This window comes from Sesamum indicum, linkage group LG2, assembly GCF_026168435.1.
Source record: "Sesamum indicum cultivar Baizhima isolate 11 linkage group LG2, ASM2616843v1, whole genome shotgun sequence".
Classification (NCBI taxonomy): Eukaryota; Viridiplantae; Streptophyta; class Magnoliopsida; order Lamiales; family Pedaliaceae; genus Sesamum; species Sesamum indicum.
The window spans coordinates 21,275,076-21,295,622 of NC_142658.1; the positions used below are offsets into that span (position 1 = coordinate 21,275,076).

At 36.3% G+C, this 20,547-nt stretch overlaps 3 protein-coding genes across 4 annotated transcripts; 1 reads left to right on the forward strand and 2 right to left on the reverse strand.

The window, feature by feature from the left end:
* Nucleotides 1–1,465: 1,465 nt before the first annotated feature.
* LOC105156439 (ATPase E1-E2 type family protein / haloacid dehalogenase-like hydrolase family protein) lies at nt 1,466–8,604 on the forward strand. Its single transcript, XM_011072560.3, has 11 exons — nt 1,466–2,985; nt 3,624–4,966; nt 5,321–5,431; nt 5,544–5,820; nt 5,913–6,001; nt 6,087–6,195; nt 6,466–6,669; nt 6,775–6,900; nt 6,999–7,097; nt 7,295–7,486; nt 7,672–8,604. The coding sequence occupies exons 1-11, from the start codon at nt 2,593–2,595 to the stop codon at nt 8,299–8,301; spliced, it is 3,573 nt and encodes a 1,190-aa protein (XP_011070862.1). The 5' UTR covers nt 1,466–2,592; the 3' UTR covers nt 8,302–8,604.
* A 533-nt stretch (nt 8,605–9,137) lies between these two features.
* On the reverse strand, nt 9,138–10,529 carry LOC105156440 (putative calcium-binding protein CML15). The gene is made up of 2 exons (XM_011072562.3): nt 9,698–10,529; nt 9,138–9,482 (listed from the first exon to the last, which is right to left on the reverse strand). Exon 1 carries the CDS (start codon nt 10,201–10,203, stop codon nt 9,718–9,720), a length of 486 nt encoding a protein of 161 aa, XP_011070864.1. The 5' UTR covers nt 10,204–10,529; the 3' UTR covers nt 9,138–9,482; nt 9,698–9,717.
* A 2,177-nt stretch (nt 10,530–12,706) lies between these two features.
* On the reverse strand, nt 12,707–19,019 carry PERK9 (Protein kinase superfamily protein). 2 transcript variants are annotated; one of them, XM_011072564.3, is made up of 8 exons: nt 17,069–19,019; nt 16,619–16,972; nt 16,385–16,471; nt 15,678–15,748; nt 15,532–15,608; nt 15,275–15,422; nt 13,692–13,853; nt 12,707–13,331 (listed from the first exon to the last, which is right to left on the reverse strand). In XM_011072564.3, the coding sequence occupies exons 1-8, from the start codon at nt 17,868–17,870 to the stop codon at nt 13,110–13,112; spliced, it is 1,923 nt and encodes a 640-aa protein (XP_011070866.1). In that variant the 5' UTR covers nt 17,871–19,019; the 3' UTR covers nt 12,707–13,109. The 2 variants fall into 2 exon arrangements, with proteins under 2 accessions (XP_011070866.1, XP_011070865.1); XM_011072563.3 differs by having other exon boundaries at nt 16,562–16,972.
* Between the last annotated feature and the right edge of the window lie 1,528 nt (nt 19,020–20,547).

The window sequence follows — 20,547 nt, forward strand, 5'->3', positions numbered from 1 at the left end:
TGTGACACTGTATGCCCCAATCCACACAAAATCTGCACATTTTTAGTACCCGCAATTAAATACTTTTGCTTGTGGGACCCTTCTTTTTTAATTGAATTTTCTGGCCTAAATAATACTGTATTTTTATTTTAATCAGTTTATACATATTATATATAAAATATCTTGAAATAGAATAAGTAATGGAATCTTTGTATGCATAATTTGTGCATATATTAAATAAAATAAAATTTAAAATAAAAAATTTTTATTTGCCCTTTTACTCCCTAAATAAAAGTAATTTTCTTGCACAACAAGGCGCCTTAATAGAAAAATTAACCGCTTTTATTTCTATTTTTGACATGAGTTGTATTAAAGAATTTATATATAAGAATATTCTAAATCTTGCCATATCAGAAATTACACGGTAAAGATCTTAAACCAAAAAAGAAAAAGAAAATTTATAATAGGGTAAGATTTTTTATATATCTTAATATTTTGCATATTCAATTATTATAAAATTACAATCTAACTAAATTTTTTTAATAAATGAAGAATTTAAATTAAAAATAGAGTATAAATTAACATATATATATATATAGTAGATACATGATAAATATAATGTAATCAACAATCATGTATGCTTTTCTTAAAAGAAATTAAAAAATATAACACTTAATTAAGAGTTCCATAGTGTAGAAAAAAATAAATATAAATTTTATCATATTTAAAAAAATTATATTAAAAATTTGATATATAATTACTTATTTTTATTTAAAGAATAAATAGTTAATAACTTAATTTTATAACCAAATTAATGAAAACTTTTTATGATTTTTTTTGTGTAGTTATTGTACTCATTCATTACTTAATTTTGAACCTGTAAAATATAGTAAAAATTCAACTATTTAATTCACTAATTATATTTTATTTTGTTATAATTAAAAGATATTTTTTTCAATTGATTTTTTTTAGTTAAACTTAAAATACAAAATTATTAAAAAAGAAATTTTTTGAACTAAAATATACATATATATAATTAAAGGGCAATAGTGTCCATAATTTAATTTTAGTGGGCAAGTATTAAATTTATTAATTTAGAAATAAATACTATATAAAAAATAATTTAAGGGGCAAGGTGTACTTAACCTTTTATAATATCCACTTAAATATTTTTCCACCCCGAGAGTGGGGCTATTTGAAAAAGATCACATTAATCGAGCAGTTGGAACTACAATAAGACATGGACTGTAGTTATGTCAGCTCATACGTCCCCCCCCCCCTTCCCACCCCACCCTGTCCTAATTCCTGCCCTAGTAAATTTCACTTTTTAAAGAAGTATAAATTGTCTCAACCCCAAAAAGAAAAAAACTACTTGGTTATTTTCTTTTTATGATTTCTAACGTTCTAAATTTTTGGGGGTATTGTTTTTAGTTATTCCAAGAAATTACTTTTCTTGATGATTTTCCCTGAACCAGTTTAATCTCGGAGTAAATACTTGCATGCACAGGTTTTTACTACAACAGTTCATTCCTGTTTTGTCTGTTCTTCCGTAAAGCTGGTTTTCACTGAGAGAGAGAGAGAGAGAGAGAGAGAGAGAGTGAGAGACGACCACCCCAGATACAGGGAAAAAAACTACAGACATTCTTGGGAGAAATCGTCTTCCCGCGAAAATTTCCAACCCTTTTCAATCTTTTCCTCGCGTTTTCTTTAATTTTGCAGTCTCCATACCATTTTCTTGGTAATAACTAATGCACCGCTGTTTTCATGGTCGTTGAAATTGTTGTAGGGAGTGTTCTGTTTACCGTTTCTAGTTTCTTAAGGAATAGTAGTAGTTGGGCTTTGAAAGTTTCGTTCTTACATTGCGCGTCTATCCAAATCCAGGGGTTGTTAAAGTCAAACCTTAGAAAGTGAGAGATCCAAGTCAATGTTCAAAGGTTTTGTGCCATGGAAAAAAGCAAAAACCTGGATCATTCCTACACAAACATCTCCTTCTCTTCCTTCATATGTGCTTATATGCAGCATATATGTTCTTATATATATCTAAGTTATAATTATTTTTGGTCTTTGTATTTTATTTTTCATTTGGTTCAGCTGAATTAAGTGGGCTTAGATCATATTTAGGTTCAGGGGCATTACAAAGATTGAATCTTTTTGAGATTTAGAGGTGGACTGTCCCAACGGGACTTTGTGGGTTCTGCCTGTCTTTTGGTCTTTCTTGTCTGAATCTTCTGAGGGGTTCTCATTCCTTACATCCTTATATATGTCACTCTTTCTGTCTTTGAGCCTCTGCTTCTTCCTTCTCCAAGCTATATTTGGTGAAATTCTTCTTCACCCTGTGCTCTGAATCTTTAAGGTTTTTATAATAGTTCTTTTGACAACTGTGTTTTAGAGTTATTGGGGTTGAGGACTGCTACCTGGGTTGTTTGTCTGGAAATATTTGTTTATTGTGTGGTGGGTGGGAGAAAGGCCTCATTTCAAGTAAGTCTCTTCTCGGTTCTGGGTGTTTGATAGAAGCAGCTTTCCCTTCATCAGAGTACATTTTGCTGTAAGAAAGCCGAGATTTGTATCTGTGTCGGTGTTTGGAGATTTAAGATTTTCGGAGGGTGAAATAGAATGAGAACTGGCAGAAAAAAGAAGTTTAATTTCAGCAAGATCTACTCATTCAAATGTGGGAAAGGATCATCCAGAGATGACCACTCACAGATTGGGGGACCAGGTTTTTCAAGAGTGGTTTATTGCAATGAGCCAGATGGTCTGGAAGCCAGTCTTAGGAATTATGCTACGAATTACGTTAGGACAACTAAGTACACTGCTGCAACTTTCTTGCCCAAGTCTCTGTTTGAGCAGTTTAGGAGAGTGGCTAATTTCTACTTTCTTGTCACTGGTATTCTGTCTTTCACTTCCCTTGCACCTTATTCTGCAGTCAGCGCCATCGTTCCATTGATTATAGTTATTGGAGCAACTATGGTTAAAGAAGGTATTGAAGACTGGCGTCGAAAGCAACAGGTACTCTTAACATTGATCTATACATACATGTTTTGCTTTCCGTTTTCCTGTTGCTTTTTTGCTTTATTAAAGCGTATATAACTGTTGTTTTCTTGGCTTGGATTTATTGAGAGTGTGGAAAGTTGATATTTAGTTTTATACTTTTTTGATGTAATTGTAAATTGTTTCAGGAAGTTGGGATGTTCTCAGATTTTTCCAGAAAATAGCAAAATGATGAGTAGAGTATGACATTTTTTGCCTTTTTTCGCAGTTGAGATAACCAAGAACATGAATTCTGGAAGCTGCTTTAATCGTTCTTATGTGCTAAAATGGGTTTTAGTCATAAGTTACTGTCAGAGGCTATTCAAGCAATATAAATAATTTGACTGGTTTTTGGCATCCGGAATCTGGGACATGTTATAAGTTTTGCGTCATCAGGGAATGAAACGAGTTTGATGAGATAGATTCAAGTTTTGTGATTGTGTTTCCTGAGAAATGCTTAAACCTCTAAAAATTGAGTATTTAGTTTTTTAAGCACATGAGATGCATATTTTATATGAATTCTTGTTTCCAGAAAAAATTTTCCTGGTGGTTCTATGCTGCATGCTTATTGTTATTGTTTTCTGATCCTAATGCTCTGGTTGATATGTGACTTTTAGGATATTGAGATGAACAATAGACTGGTCAAGGTACATGAAGGAGGTGGAAAGTTTAAGCAAACTGAATGGAAAAATCTGAAAGTGGGGGATATAGTAAAGGTGGAAAAGGATGAATTTTTTCCTGCAGATTTAGTTTTGCTTTCATCCAGTTATGAAGACTCTGTCTGCTACGTTGAGACCATGAACCTTGACGGGGAGACAAATTTGAAACTCAAACAAGCATTAGAAGCCACTTCATCATTAAACGAGGAGGACCTCAATGATTTCAGGGCTGTTGTTAGATGTGAAGATCCGAATGCTAATTTGTACAGTTTTGTTGGAAGTATGGAATTTGAAGGGCAGCACTATCCTCTTTCTCCTCAACAATTGCTACTAAGAGACTCTAAACTGCGGAACACGGACCACATATATGGAGCTGTTATCTTCACAGGTCATGACACTAAGGTTATTCAGAACTCGACAGATCCTCCATCCAAGAGAAGCAAGATTGAGAAGAAAATGGATAAGATTGTTTACTTTCTATTTGGTGTTCTGTTCTTGATGGCATTTATTGGGTCAGTTTACTTTGGCATTGTAACCAAAGATGACTTAGAAGGTGGACACAAAAGGTGGTATCTCAGACCAGATGATGCTACAATCTTTTTTGATCCGAAAAGAGCCCCAGTTGCTGCTATATATCACTTTTTGACAGCCTTGTTGCTGTACAGCTACTTGATTCCAATTTCTTTATATGTGTCGATAGAAATCGTCAAAGTCCTTCAAAGCATTTTTATCAATCAAGATGTTCATATGTACTATGAGGAAGCTGACAAACCAGCTCACGCCCGCACCTCGAATCTGAATGAGGAACTAGGCCAAGTTGATACAATACTTTCAGACAAGACGGGAACATTGACTTGTAATTCCATGGAGTTCATCAAGTGCTCTGTGGCTGGTACTGCTTATGGATATGGTGTCACAGAAGTTGAAAAGGCTATGGCCAAAAGAAAAGGGTCTCCTTTGATAGTAAAAGGAAAAGATGATATTGAGCATCACGTTGGTAGCCCTAAAAACTCATCCATTAAAGGGTTCAATTTTGATGATGATAGGATCATGAATGGGAATTGGGTCCACGAGCCCCATTCCGATGTTATCCAGAAATTCTTCCGTTTGCTCGCAATCTGTCATACAGCAATACCTGATATTGATGAAAATACAGGGAAGGTCACATATGAAGCTGAATCACCAGATGAGGCTGCCTTTGTCATTGCAGCCAGGGAGCTCGGCTTTGAATTCTTCAAAAGAACACAAACAAGTGTTTATGTGAAGGAGTTGGATCCTGTTTCCGGAAAATTCATTGAAAGGTCAGTATCTTTAATTTCCCTACCTTGTTTTTCCTCCCCCCCTTTTTACTTTCACCAGTTCTTTTACACTCATTCCATATGTGCAAGATGCTCCCAATCAATCATGCACCTGCACTTAATATCACGACGATCTATCATCTGACTGGTCCAGTGAAGTAGGAATATTCTTCCAGCTATTGTTTATATCTTGTACCCTTTGATCACTTCCATACGATAATTGACAAAAAACTTGTATTATTAGATAGTATTCTGTGTGGGAACATGGTCTGTATGGATAAACAGACATGTCATATTATATCGTTATATTTGATCAAGCATAATCCTCACATTCTGAAAGATTTTCTGGTGATCCAGGTCATACAAGCTGCTAAATGTTTTAGAATTTAACAGTTCAAGAAAGCGAATGTCAGTAATAGTAAGGGATGAGGAGGGGAAGCTACTATTGCTCAGTAAGGGTGCTGACAGGTCGGTTGCTTTTGTAACACATTGAGTTTTGCTATTGGGCAATTTTTTCTCTGTTCTTTTCCTCTGATTTAAGCAATTGAATTTGCTCATATTTTTTTAATCCTGACTGCAGCGTTATGTTTGAGAGGCTTGCTAAAACTGGAAGGGAATATGAAGAGGAAACCAGAGAACATGTGCATGAGTATGCTGATGCAGGCTTGAGGACCTTGATACTTGCTTATCGGGAACTTAGTGAAGAAGAATACAAGGTGTTCAACGAAAAATTTTCAGAGGCTAAAAACTCAGTTAGCGCTGATCGAGAGGCACTGATTGATGAAGTGACTGAAGAAATTGAACAAGATATGATTCTTCTAGGAGCAACAGCCGTTGAGGACAAGCTTCAACAAGGGGTGAGTTAGGGAGCAATCATGTACATCAGTCACGCACCTGTCTCCAAATTTAATAAATGCTGAATTTACTTTACTGCTGCTGTTCCGAGCAGGTTCCTGAATGCATTGACAAGCTTGCACAAGCGGCAATAAAGATATGGGTTTTGACTGGGGATAAGATGGAAACTGCCATCAATATTGGGTATTTTCTGAGTCCAACTCTTGTAAATTTATCTGAAACAACATTGGACATCCATAGATTCTGACAGTATGAATCAACTTTGCAGCTATGCCTGTAGCTTACTCAGACAAGGAATGAAGCAAATTACTATTACCTTGGATGCTCCAGAGATCATAGCTTTGGAGAAAATGGGAGAAAAGGATGCAATTGCCAAGGTAAAAGGAATTACGGTCCCCTGCCATTTTAATTGGAAACTGAAATGCCGATGAACTTAAGAACCTAGTAGGTTGTTATATTATGAACAACTTGGAGTGCTGGATCATTGTTTACTGTCAACTGTAAACCCTGACAAAGCATTTTGATCTGATTTCCTGGGTGGCATGAACTGTTTTCTTGGTATCCTGGATATTAGTATAGTTTAAACACTCCTTAAGCAATATGTGTAATTGAGAAACTGAGATTATGTCTATTTATTATTTTACTAGGCTTCAAAGCAAAGTGTTCTCAGACAGATAACTGAAGGGAAGAACCAGGTTGCCAAAACAAGCACTGAGGCCTTTGCGTTGATCATTGATGGGAAATCCCTTGCGTATGCATTAGAAGATGATGTGAAAAAATTGTTTCTTGAACTTGCAATTGGCTGTGCATCTGTAATATGCTGCCGCTCGTCACCGAAACAGAAGGCACTGGTGAGTTTATTGACTGCAGAAACATTCTTAGATGATTTCCATTCCTTCATAGAACTTTTTTGACTTTCTATGCAAGAGGTAAAATTGCTTTTAAAATTCATACAGGTAACTAGACTGGTGAAAGAAGGAACGAAGAAGACGACTCTGGCAATTGGTGATGGAGCCAATGACGTGGGTATGCTTCAAGAAGCTGATATTGGAATCGGAATCAGTGGTGTGGAAGGAATGCAGGTGGAACAAATTATGGATTATTTATCATTTATTCGTAATGTTTGACAGAAAACAAGTTTTGCCTCATATCTTGTATTATTTTTTTGCAAATTTACCAGGCTGTCATGTCAAGTGATATCGCAATTGCTCAGTTCAGATTTTTGGAGCGCTTGCTTCTGGTGCATGGACATTGGTGTTACAGAAGGATCTCTTCAATGGTAATAACTTCATTCTTGAATTCATCGGACTTCAAATCACAGTTGAAAGTTTTATCTTCATCCTTGGAAAATACGAATGATTATACTAGATTAGTGACACTGAGCTTGGTCATTGCATTGCTGTGGCAACATTTATATTACATACAATGGAACAACTTCATGGGCATCTTTTGATTTTCTATATACTTTTTGTGCAGATTTGCTACTTTTTCTATAAGAATGTCACCTTTGGCTTCACCGTCTTCTTGTATGAGGCTTATGCATCATTTTCCGGACAACCTGCGTATAATGATTGGTTTTTGTCCCTTTACAATGTATTCTTCACGTCATTACCAGTTATTGCTATGGGAGTCTTCGACCAGGATGTATCAGCTAGATTTTGTCTAAAGGTATGCCGTTATATACTATCATGTTTATTAAGAAACCTTGTTTAAATGAGCGGAGAATGTTTTTTCCCCTCCATTACCAACCAACCTGGAGGCTCCATTGCGGAAGCCGATGTTTGGCTATACACCCTCCACTTACAAGAATGTCTCACTAATTTTTTATATTTCGCTCTGACTTCACATGGCAGTTCCCTTTGCTGTACCAAGAAGGAGTGCAGAACGTCCTCTTCCGTTGGCGTCGTATAATTGGTTGGATGCTCAACGGAGTTTGTAGTGCTGCTATAATCTTCTTCTTCTGCGTACGAGCGCTAAATCTTCAGGGGTTCAATAAGGATGGGAAGATTGCCGAGTACCAAATTCTTGGAGCGACAATGTACACCTGCGTCGTCTGGGTCGTGAACTGCCAGATGGCCATTGCCATCAGTTACTTCACGTTAATCCAGCATATTTTCATCTGGGGTGGAATCGCTTTATGGTATCTTTTCCTCTTGGCATATGGGGCTATGCCTCAGTCTATTTCCACAACTGCATACAAAGTGTTTGTCGAGTCTCTTGCCCCAACGCCCTCTTTCTATATAGTGACAATCTTTGTTGTTATTTCGGCCCTGGTACCTTACTTTGTCTACAAAGCTATTCAGATGAGGTTCTTCCCAATGTACCATGGAATCATACAGTGGATAAGGTATGAGGGTTTTTCCGAGGACCCTGAATACTGCAACATGGTGAGGCAGAGATCTATACGGCCCACAACTGTCGGTTATACTGCACGTTCGTTGGCGCGAACGAACCCTTTAGATGGAATACAGAATCACAGATAACATCTGCAGGTGTTAAAAGTGTAAATTCGGAGCTTTGCCCCTTTTGTACATGATCGTTGGGCTCGTCCTTTTTTTGAAGATGCACTTAGGACCGCAAGGTCTTTACAGAAGCATGATTCTGATGTATTCTGTTGCACCGTACTTTGTCTTGGCCCTACTAGTTTGTAAATTTTGATATTCATTAGCATTGGAAGGATATTCATTTAGTTTTTTACCTTGTACAATTAGACATCTATGTAATAGATAAGATATGTTGTGATTTATGGAATAAGTATGAGAAAGAGACGAGGGTTTTCTCTGTTACTATTCAGCTTCAGGAGGTGTGAAACTGCTTACAAAGTTCAAGGAACAAGTCCACTGCTAATGAAATGCTACAGACAAAGTTACAAACCAACATCATCATATCAATGTTGACTCAGACAACCAGGTCAACCTGTGAAAAAATGTCAGATTTATCATTTATACACAAAATTCTCCTATGAAATGACAGTGTTTATGGGCTGAGGTGAAGCTGATTTTGATTGGATTAATGTCGTCGGATAAGATCAACAACTTTTGGACAATTTTGTCCATGTGCAGTTCCAACTCAGATCTATTAATCAATTCATAAGAAAAGGAAAAAAGTAACAGATTTGTCCCAGTAAAGTGTCATGGCAAGGAGGAATGTTTCCAATGACATTTCCATCGACAAATATCAACCCAAACATAGAGTTGATCATAATAACAGACAAAGAAATAAACCTGCTTGTTTGTTTCTTTCATCAAATACCTTGTAAAACTATGTACAAGTATAAGATTAGAGACAAAACAGCAGAAAAATGTCCCAACAGAGAATCTCCACTGAAACACAAACATCTTATAACAGCTAATAAGGGAAACACTGATGATTCTTAAAGAAAAACAAAACAATTCTTCTGACTTGTTAAAACAGCCAAGTGGGCTGCTAAAAAAAAGAGGACCATTATGTGAAGAAACAAGGAAGAATCATCACTGTAATACATCATATTCTGTCTGATCAGCCGACAGGCGAAATGTCATTTTAATGTCATTAAAAAATCGGAATTAAGGATGGCAAAAGACAATTCAGTTTTTTCTTGCCCTTCTGAATCAGTCATGTAAATTCATACCAACAACTTGCCATAATATAATATGGTACAACTTGCTATCCCGGCAAATTTTCCCTGAAAAGACATTTACACCAAAGCCTATCATGTTAACAAACAAAAACAAACTACTAAAATCTTACATTAGGAATAACAGATTAAAGAAATTTGTCAACATATCATCCCTTGTCCATCATTATCATCCATCAACCATTGCCAAATATTTTTCCAGGCAAGATTGATCGAATCAGCACAAACATGTACAACGTTAAAGAGTTAAAAAAGAGATCAACCTTAGCATGGAAATCAAAGCCTAGGCGATTGACAGTCCGAAGTAATCAACCGCCGACTTCCCCAAGATATTAGCAAACTCATTAAAGCTGATAACTCCATCCCCATTTGTGTCAGCCTCTCGCATCATCTCACTCAGCTCGTGGTACGTAAGCGGATGTCCCATCTTAGCCATCCGTCCGGCTAGCTCCGCCGCCGTGATGTAGCCATTTCCGTCGCGGTCGAAGGTCCGGAAAACCTCCATCAGCTGATCTTGGTTCATCAAAACTTGCTCATTTATATCAGGCAACATGGCATCCACCAACTCCTCAAATTCGATGGACCCATTACCATTGGCATCCATATTAGCCAAGAGGACGTGGATTTGGTCGCCGGTGGGCTTGACACCGAGGGAGCGGAGGAGGGCGGCGAGCTCGAGCTGGGTGATGCTGCCGTCACGGTCCATGTCGAAGCGGTTAAAGATGTCTTTGAGCTGTTTGAGCTGATCGGATTGGACCTTAGCCATCATAGTGATTTGAGAAAGGGATGAGGGAGAGATGAATAAAGCGACAAGAATAGATTTTTGTTGGTTCAAATGGGTATTTGGAGCGTGTGAGGTTGTGGGGTTGTGCTTGGTTTTAGGTTTGGAGAGGAATAGGACGACGATGATGAATGAAGGAAGGAAAACAGAAAGCGCGTAGCATCGACATGTGATGAGATGAAAGGAGAAGGAAAGGACGTTCTTTTTACTCACTCAAATTTATAGTCTTCCCCAATTATCAACCCAATCTTAAGGTTGTCTCCTCTTACCTATTCTTGGTAAAATTTTAATACTCAAAAATATAATATTAACTTAAAATCGACAATTGCTAATGATATTTTACCTAGTGGTTATGACTAAAAATGAAAATTTCATGAACAAGTTCATAGTTATAAATTCGAATTCTATTAGACATATAGATATTTATTTCATTTTATGTAAGTGTTTATCTCATTTTATCTAAATTGTTGCAGCTTATTTGTCTTGGTGAATCATATTAATACTTTGATTTAATTGACGTATTGCTATTGAAATTAAATTATTGTAATTTATTATCCGTTACTAGTAAAATAAAAAGACACATCGTGATACAATCAATAATGATCCGGGATCAGATACGCGATCTCCCTGAAGGTGGTATCCCATGACCTGAAATGAGTATCCCAGATGATTTTTGGTTCTTAAGAAGTGGGAAGCACGTTAGGTTTGTCGGGAGTGTCCAAAGCAACAACTCTCGAATGTTTAAGTCGGTTCTTGTTTGAGATGGCGAATAACGATTTCAAGTAGTAAATGAGGTTGTGAACAATAAAAATATCTTATCATAAATATGGTAGTATAGGGCAATTTATAGACCATATCCATACATGCTTGGTTTATGTGACGTCATTGTAAAGTTCAAATTATCAGACATCCTGCAGTCAAGATCTTATATTCTTGGGTCGGGTCACCGAGCAAGTCATCATTCGGTCGAGAAGGGTGACCCCAGCCAGAGACGCGGATCCTGGACTATTTTTGCCTACTAAAAGAGATATTTAGGTCTTTTTATTAATGGGTGTGATACACCCGTTTCAAATAATAACTTGAAAGTTTGATGGAAGTGAGGCCCCATTCTATTCACATGAATAGGAACAATCTATTTAATGAAAAATTCTGTTTTCAAAATCCTACTGTATGCAAAATTTTTCCAAGCTACCGGCAATCACAAGTTGAAAGCAGGATTGGTCTAAAATTCAATACATTTTAGGACACTTTATGGCATAAAATAAAAAATATACAATCAATAGTCGCGTACTATTGTAAGTATTTTATTTAATATAATTGATAATGTTGTTTTAAAGTGTATTTCGTGCTATTTACTGAAAATTGAAAATAGTATAAAAAATCGTGGTGGATGCTAAAATCAAATAAGCAAATTATTTTTTTTTCTGTTATTCTCATTATTATTCGGTATATTTTGTTTATATAATTCTTTTGAATTCTTAAAACATTTGAAAAGCGCTTTTAAATGTTCTGAAGTAAATCATCAAATGTATACATTATTACAGTTACTTCCTACGTTTATTATGTAAGAAAACAACCAATTTAATGTGAACAATTAGGTAAGAAAATTAATGCATTAATTGCACCATTAAATGGTTCGTTCTTAGTTAATTAACCCCTATAAGATTGATAATAAAAATATTTCATTCTAAAATCTGTAAAAGTTATTCTTTTGATTTTGAAAATTCTACCTACATGTACGAAAATAGACTCTTTTTTTTTTTTCTTTAATAGTTTATGCTTTAACATAAAAAAGAATAAATTCACTTTTCGCTATACTTCTTATTATAGGTTATATAGCATTTTTTACCACTGTATAATAAAAAATTAATATTCCAACTTAAATAAGTAAATAATATGATAGTTTTATTTTAGTGAAGCTCAAATAAATATATGAGAAAACATCAATATGATATTAATTAAAATTCAAAGGTTTTAAAAGTAAAAGAGAATCTTTTTTATAATAAAGAATTAAAATTAGAAGTGTGTGAGCAGCGGCAGTGGTAAGAAGGTTCCTACCAAGTTCATGACCCCCTTTCGTTCCCACGCCACCCACTATTACTTCATGCACTCATTATTATTTTTGCACCGCACCTACCCCCCCACCCCCACCCCCTCCTTTAACTAGAGTATAGTGAGGGGTGTGACTGCTTTTAAATTTTGAAATAAAAATAAAAAGAAAAGGAGAAGCAGAATGTAGGCATTAGATCTGAGGAGCCGACTATGCATGTGCATCGCATCAAGGACAATATCATGGAAACTATAACTTGAAAGTAAGAGTAAATTATAATTATAAATATTTTTTAAAAATTAATATAAATACTCTATGATGGATTGTCAGGAGCGAATTTTTGTTAGTCAATTGTTAATTCAAAAAAGGTATTTATAATTCAAAAATTAACATGTATTATGGTTATCCATTAACAGTAGTAAGGCAGAGTTGTAGAGACAATTTAGGCAGGCTAATACGTGGTATTAATGGATGTATTAGTAATTAATGAGAGTCGGGGTTATTGTAATACAAAGGCTTTCCAACAGACAATGAGTTGAGAGCTGAAGCTGATTGAGAGCAAAACTGGACAAACTTCATCAAATACATACACACTACTACCACACAAGATCAAAATTTTTCTACTATGTACACCCAAAATATTCCCCCCGAAAAAAGAAAAAAAGAAACCACATACTTCGCATGATACATGACACACAATCACCAACCCTCCCCCCATAACACCTAACTCGAATCTCCAAAATTAGATACCCCAGAATTGAGTGAGACGACACTTCCCACATGCATTGCCGTTGAATCTACTCATCCGCATCGACATATTCAGCTTCATTGGACTTTATTCTGTTCAACTGCTGTGCTGATGACTGCTCCCGCTACGATGACTGCTCCCGCTACTCCAGCTATCTGGACTGTAAAAACCTGGACTATTATCTCTACTACCGAATGCCATCCTCCTAAACCATCTAATTTCTGCCGACTGTTCTCCAAGGCTGAACATTTCACTTTCCCCAATGTTCATCCCGTTTATTAAATCCGAGGTAACCATGCTTTCTAAAGCCCTCACAATCTGGAAAGTGTCGACAAAGTGGCAAAACTCTGTCAGTGCATATAACCGAAAAAAACCAAGTGTACAAAAATATAAATTGGAGAGCAACAGGGTTATTTACATTACAACAGCCATCCAAGCTTGAAGGCTTTGTTGAACAAGTGGTAATTTTTTGAAATTTGGTGAGATGTTGATATTCTATTTAGAAGATAAAGGGGTCTAATTATTCAAATTATTTTTTGTCTAATTTCAAGTGAAGGTAAATTATAAGGTTTTCATTTGAAAAGGGAGACCTCTGTAATTTCAAGGTAGGATATAATCAGTAATAATGACACTAATCTCCCAGGGGATCACTCTGATCAACCAAAAACGTTGTTTTACCTGTCCCATCTTGGGTCTCTTTACAGATGAACGGCGCACAGACGCTGCTGCGGCTTCAACCATCCGGAACATCTCAGCATCAGCATACTGTCCTTGAAGCCTTGGATCTGCCAACCCCCCAAATTGCTGTCTCTTGAGAGCATGTTTTAGCAAAGGTCGAGCCTGAAAGAGAAAGAACTTAGACGGCTAATATTTGTATTTCTAGCACTATATTATGACTTGCTCCCAATCTGCAGCTGTGTGACAGTAAAGAGCAACTTAAGGCTAGGTGGTGATTAGGATGAAAATAACAACCACCAAGCACAAGATTTTATAACTTAGCTACTTATCATCACATTAAAAGAGGATGAGAAAAGCAGGTAGGACTTCTTCATGATTGAACGTACCAAAATCCATGAAATTGACATGGACAATCATGCAGCTTCAGGGCTGAGAAGACCAGTACCAGAAAAGCACTACGGTGAACACGTTTATTTAGCAATAAAATCCAATATACAATCCAAACCAACGGAAGTGCATTCTTTCATTCTGCATATTAAAGTGTTAAAATGATGTAAACTTTAAAACTCTATGTGTTGTGTGTCTGACTTGTGTTGGGAGATAGGACACACTGATACAGATTTTTCCATAGTCAGGTCTACTGTATATTCTAGATCTTCGTCTCAATTATAATAGGAAACATATGTTCGTTCAGGTAACTTGTCATAATTGCTGAAACAAAGAAAAAGCCTCAAAGGAGATCCCAGTTTGACAAAGATTGAAAAACCTACATTCTTGATTTTTCTGATCTTGGGAATACACTGTGGTTAGCAATTACAGGAAAAATACAGGAAACGGTGGTTTGTACTGATGATGGAGATGTTACACCCTGAAAAAGGTAATTTACATCTGAGTAGTTATTATTTATGCATAGTCACTAAGCTGAAGATTTCGAACATTTATTTCCATAAGACAGAAGTCCAGAACCTTTCATAAGGATTGTTTCCTAGCTTCTGCTTGGGGGTCAGAAGTCTAATAATCATTTTGGATCTCAGTGAAGGCTGAAAGTTTAGCAGGCAAGACACTCTCACTTCTCCTTATTTCTTTAGGTTTTTAAGATCATCACTAACATTCAATTCAAGAAGCCTTCCCTTATTCACAGCTGACATATTAGGCTATCAACTTGCATGTTAAGCTTGAAGATGTGATAGGGTGACCATCCCATTGATGAATCCAGATTACACATCTTTATTGATTCTATGTTTGAATCTTGACTTCACCTAATGTACAACCAAGTCCATATATAGAAACTGTTTCAGATGAAAAACTATCAGAAAGTTTAGACCGCTAATTATTACAACAGAAACACCTTAGTCCAACTGCTGAAAAAATAACATTCACTAGCAATAACTAAGTGGCAGGAACGAAGAAAGAGCGCCAAAGTTAAAGGATAATCAAACTCATGCTACGAGACATATGCATGAGAATGGCTCAATCAATTAATCTCAGAAATGGCCAATCCAGTCATGCATTTTAAGGTATCAATAGGTCATTTGATGACTAGGCTCTGCAATCATAAATAGAATTATGTATGATTAACTTACCCACTCAACAAGGCTCTCCTCCCCTTGGGGTTGAGATGAGTCTATAGGCTTGCGTCCAGTAATTAACTCCAAGAGCACAACTCCATAGGAAAATACATCAGACTTTTCAGTCAACTTGCCACTGGATGCATATTCAGGAGCCATGTATCTGAAATCCAAAATAGCGTTAGAAATAAGGACAAGCTAACTACTAAAGTCCTTTGATGCTTCAACTTGCTTGCATTTTAAATTAAGACAAGTCGTCGACAACTACTTACCCAAAAGTTCCTATTACGCGTGTCGTAACATGTGTATTTACATCCATAGCTAATTTAGCAAGTCCAAAATCAGACACCTGAAAAGTAGATATTACATATATATTCCAAAAGACAAAAATATAGAATTTGCTGTAAGTGAGGTATACCCGCGCTTCAAAGTTGTTATCTAAAAGGATATTTGATGACTTGATATCTCTGTGGATAATACGAGGGTGGCCTGAAGATTAACCAATATGTTAGAGAAAACTAATTTCCTTCTCTCAAGCAAATAACACATAATGTCATCAACATCTAAAAGATCAGAATACCAGAATAAATTGGAGATCGGAAATGCAACAGTGCAAAAATTCAGAATTTTCTAACGTTACAAATTGATCGCTTATTAGAATGATGGATCATATTCTGTGTCATTAATTCCTAACACGCCTCAAGTGTCTTTGGCATCTCTTCCAAAAAGGAGAAGTAACTAAGGAATTAATAGAAGAGAAATATTGACCAAATAAAGTAGGCTCCCTGTAAGTTCTTATCACCAAGAGTACACAAGGCAGCAACCAAGACATAAATTGCTTCATAATTAGACAAATATCATTATCAGTACTACATGTCTCGTTCTTCTCAGTGTTTTGGAAATGGTCTTTTCTTGCATGGGTCTACCATTTATTTTGGGTTCATATTCAATCATACATCAAATATGCAACCGCCTAACATATTCTGACAGAATAGAAGGCAGTCAACGCGAATAGGTAACCTATCATGATCCAAGAGAAAGGAAGAAAAGAAAATAAAAACTCGTTCTATCAAAGATGATACATTTAAAGATGTAAAATGGGAAAGAAGAACTTAATCAGCTTACAATCTTCATGAAGGTAAGCGATTCCACGAGCCGCACCAACGGCAATCTTTATGCGTGTAGTCCAATCCAAAAGAGGCCTATCTTCAGCTGAAACATGTGAGTTGTGACAATGAGTTATAGAGATATCAAGAACCATTTCATCACACTTCTTCCTTCAATATGGAGCAGTAAATTTACCATGAAGATGAAAGTAAAGGTTATTATTAGGGACATAGTCATACACAAGCAGCCTACTTTCGTAAATGCAATAACCGACAAGTGCTACCAAATGACGATGGTGTATACGACTTATTATCTCGACTTCAGATCTGAATTCCCGCTCCCCCTGTCCTCCACCAATCTTTAACTGCTTAACTGCTACATCTCTACCATCTGCAAGGATTCCTTTGTACACGTACCCAAATCCACCTTCACCCAAGAGATTCTGGGAAGAAAATCCATTAGTGGCCTCAACTAGTTCTTCATAGGTGAAACATGACTTAGAACTGCTGAATCCACCAGGGTCGCCGGGTGAATGGCCCATACCCTTGCCAGAGCTTCCATTTCTAGGTGCGGTTGCTCCCATTTGCACCTTCAGTAAGGCAGAGTCTGCGAACATGTCCATAAAACTTCCTAAATTTTTTTTCCATACATAAAGAGATATGTGTACTGCTGAAAATCTGATAATAGTGCTAGAAATTTCACCTGACTCTTGAGAATAACCAACAGGGGTTGGCACTATGTAACCACCATTATGTCGTGTATCTTTCCTCTTTCGCTTCCAGAAACAGAATGCTACACATCCTAAGACACCAAGGAGCATGAGGCCAAGCACAAAGCTAATTGCCACTGTGCCTCCAGTAGTAATGTGTCCACCATCTGTGGGTTCTGAATTTTGTGATGCATCACCAATGGAATTTTGGGTGCTTGGAGTACCTGGTGAAGGAGTTGTTTTGGATGGTGCTGACACAATAGAGGGAGGAGATGGTACCCCAGGTGGTGCTGGTGATGCTGGAGGAGAATCTGAAGATGGTGGAGATGGTGATGTTGGAGCTGAATTTGAAGATGGTGGCGGAGAAAGTGAAGGGGGTGGAGTTGCGGCCGAGTTAGGGGGAGGCACAAATGTTGGTGGTGGAGGGGAGCTTCCTGGGGACTTAGGTGGTGGTGGAGAGGAGCTTTCTGGGGACATTTTAGCAGGCGGAGGTGGAGCATTATTCAGCGGCTGAGGGGAGGATGGAGGTGGACTTCCAGGGGATTTAGATGACGGAAGTGGAGGTGGAGGTGGTGAATTAGGAGAAGCCTTTGGAGGCGGTGCTGAATTATCTGGTGGATCGGTTGATGCAGACTTGGAGGGCGGATGTGAAGTTGGAGTAGGACTAGAAGCTTGTGGCGGTGGACTAGAATGTGGAGGTGATGGTGGACTTACTGATGCAGATGTTGTATTGGTTGAAGATGGTGGAGAGTTTGCAGTTGCGGGTGGCGATGATGCTGGGGATGCAGCACCCATGGTAGGTCTGGCCAAAGATGGAGAATATGGGCTTACACTGATGGAGGAGGGGATTGTCAGAGCGGAGAGATAATAATTATATGTGCACTAGGAGGTGGAGAGTGAGGAAGCTGATGGAGAATTTGGGAAGGGATATGTCTAACCATCCTCTTAATCTACTTTCACCATTTCTATCCTAGCATTGACAATCCTATGAAAAGTGGTGTACTGGCACAAATTGAGCTCTCCGGCAACCAAAAATATTCACAAGGATACAATTCCGTCCAAACTAAAACACATCTTACGCGGTACATCAATAATCATGCATGAGCAAATTTTACTTTTCAATTAACAGAACTAAAAATCATCGAAATTGCCAATAATATTCGATCTTTAATGAAATCCACTGAAGAACGCCAAGAAACTTTCCAGAAATCAATTCTTGCAACCGAACCCAGTAATCAATTCCCAACCCAAAACAAATACCAGCCGCCCACATCTCGCTTAACCTCCATCGCGAAGAAAAATCTCGATCACGCACTGAATTCCAATCATTAAACACAAAAAATACGCACAACCCAAGAATCCCACAATCACTATAGGTAGCAGCAAAATCACAACTTTGGCACCAGAAACCAGGAACCCATATTTTTTTTTTTTATTTCTATAATTCTTCAAACAAAAGCCTTCAAATATCCAAATCGCATCAAGCAAAAGGAATCACGTTCGGGAGGGACATATACCGGACACAAGGCGCACAATTTCACCTTTCATTTTCCACCAACAACCTCCGCAACACGGGTGCAGCTAGTTTCTAGTGAAGGACGCAGACGAGGATTTTCTTCCTTGATTTTTAATTCCTTTCCTCTCCGAATTGTTGGAAGATCAAGGGCGACACACGGAAAATGGGGTCGGTGAAAAACAGAAAACGAATGAGAAAGGCGGCAGCAGAGGAGCAGTGACGTTGAGGTTTGCAGCAATGCGAATGAAAACTGATCGCAATCAATTGTTGGAATGCGAATAATTTTTGGAATTTTCATAGTATGTGTATGTGTGTGAGATTGGAGGAATAATAGAATGTTGGTCGTTATGAGAATTTGCGCCTGTGGAGAGCATTATTGCTTGAGTTGAACGTCAAATTTAAAGTGTGATCATTCCATCAAACTCAGCGACAAATACCCGCTTCACTCATCTTATTTCTATCTTTCTTCTACTCTCATTATTATCTCAGTTTTCAACAAGTTTTACTACACAATTTTAATAATTCACCATATATTATTTTATTCATTATCATCTTCAAAGTCTAATGTTTGTGATCCTACTCCCTAAAATTAAATTAAATTATTTTTTTGAATGTTACGAGGATGTAACAGAAATTTGAAAATAACAAGGAGAAAAGATTTAAATAAAAAAACAGTCTTATTTTGAGTTTGTGAGACATTTAATGCTTCGAATACTTTTATCAAAATTGCTCGTTTTCGAACAATAAATGAATTCATCGATTGTTGTAATTTAGTGATTGGAGCTAAATATTGCGAAAGTTTATAGAAAATTATTTGATGGAATATTTTGGAAAACAAATTATATGATGTTCAAAGATTAAACTAAAAGAAATTATTAAAATAAATGAATGCAATTAATAGGAGACCTATTTTTAAAATTGAAGATCAATAAACAAAATAACTCATGATGTAAGGAAAAGAAGTAATTAAATTCTTCTAAATGAAAAGTTGATGGAATGAATTTCTTGAATGAAAGTATTTAATTGAGATCTTTTAGATATAACAGTTTATTTCAAGAATTTTTTATATTCTTTTTCTTATTCTTAAACTAAATGTCGGGATTTTCTTTTTCATACTAATATAAAAAAAAAAAAAGCCCTTTACACCAACAAACTATGATAAATGATATTGCTTCACCAATTTTTAAATATAATAATTATACTCATATTTAGATAATTTTAAAAATTATATATATAGATATATTTTTAATAAAAATGACTCCACGTCATTTTAAGACCACTACAACAACTGTTTTATTATGTTGATAATAACTTAAATTGATTTTCTTCTCTTTCTCTTTCTTTCTTTCTATTTTTTTAAAATATAATATATTCACTTATATGTATATATATAATTTTAAAATATAAAAAATTACTTATTATATGCACTTAAAGGGCTTGCTAAAATGGCTGTATTTTTAAAATAAAGTCCTGATACCCTGTTGTTCAAGAACTTAATTAGTGAAGTGGAGGACATTACCGCATTCCTTGGCTTGTCGAGGGAGAAAACATCAGTTGAGCACTGTTGTACTGTATGATATTATTTTATTAACGAAACCTACATTTAACCAAAAAAAGAAGTGGTGGACATTAATACAAGTTGGGGTTATGACTTAGATATTATATTTTTCTATTAAATAATCTAATTCTAAAATGAAAGGGATCCCAAAACCTTGGACAAACATGTCCTAGTTCAACCGTGGTTAACAACAATCATGACAAAGTTCCACTTTTAATCTCACAATATGAATATGCATAGTCAGTTCTTCATAATTTAGGTAGGTACCAAAATAAAAATATTTGAATAATTTTGAGTATGTGTCAACTCAAATATTAAAAACTGATAGAAAATACACGTGGCTGGCATGTGCCACTGCCCAGTAGTAAAACTTTTTTGGAGCCAAAAAGATGATCTGA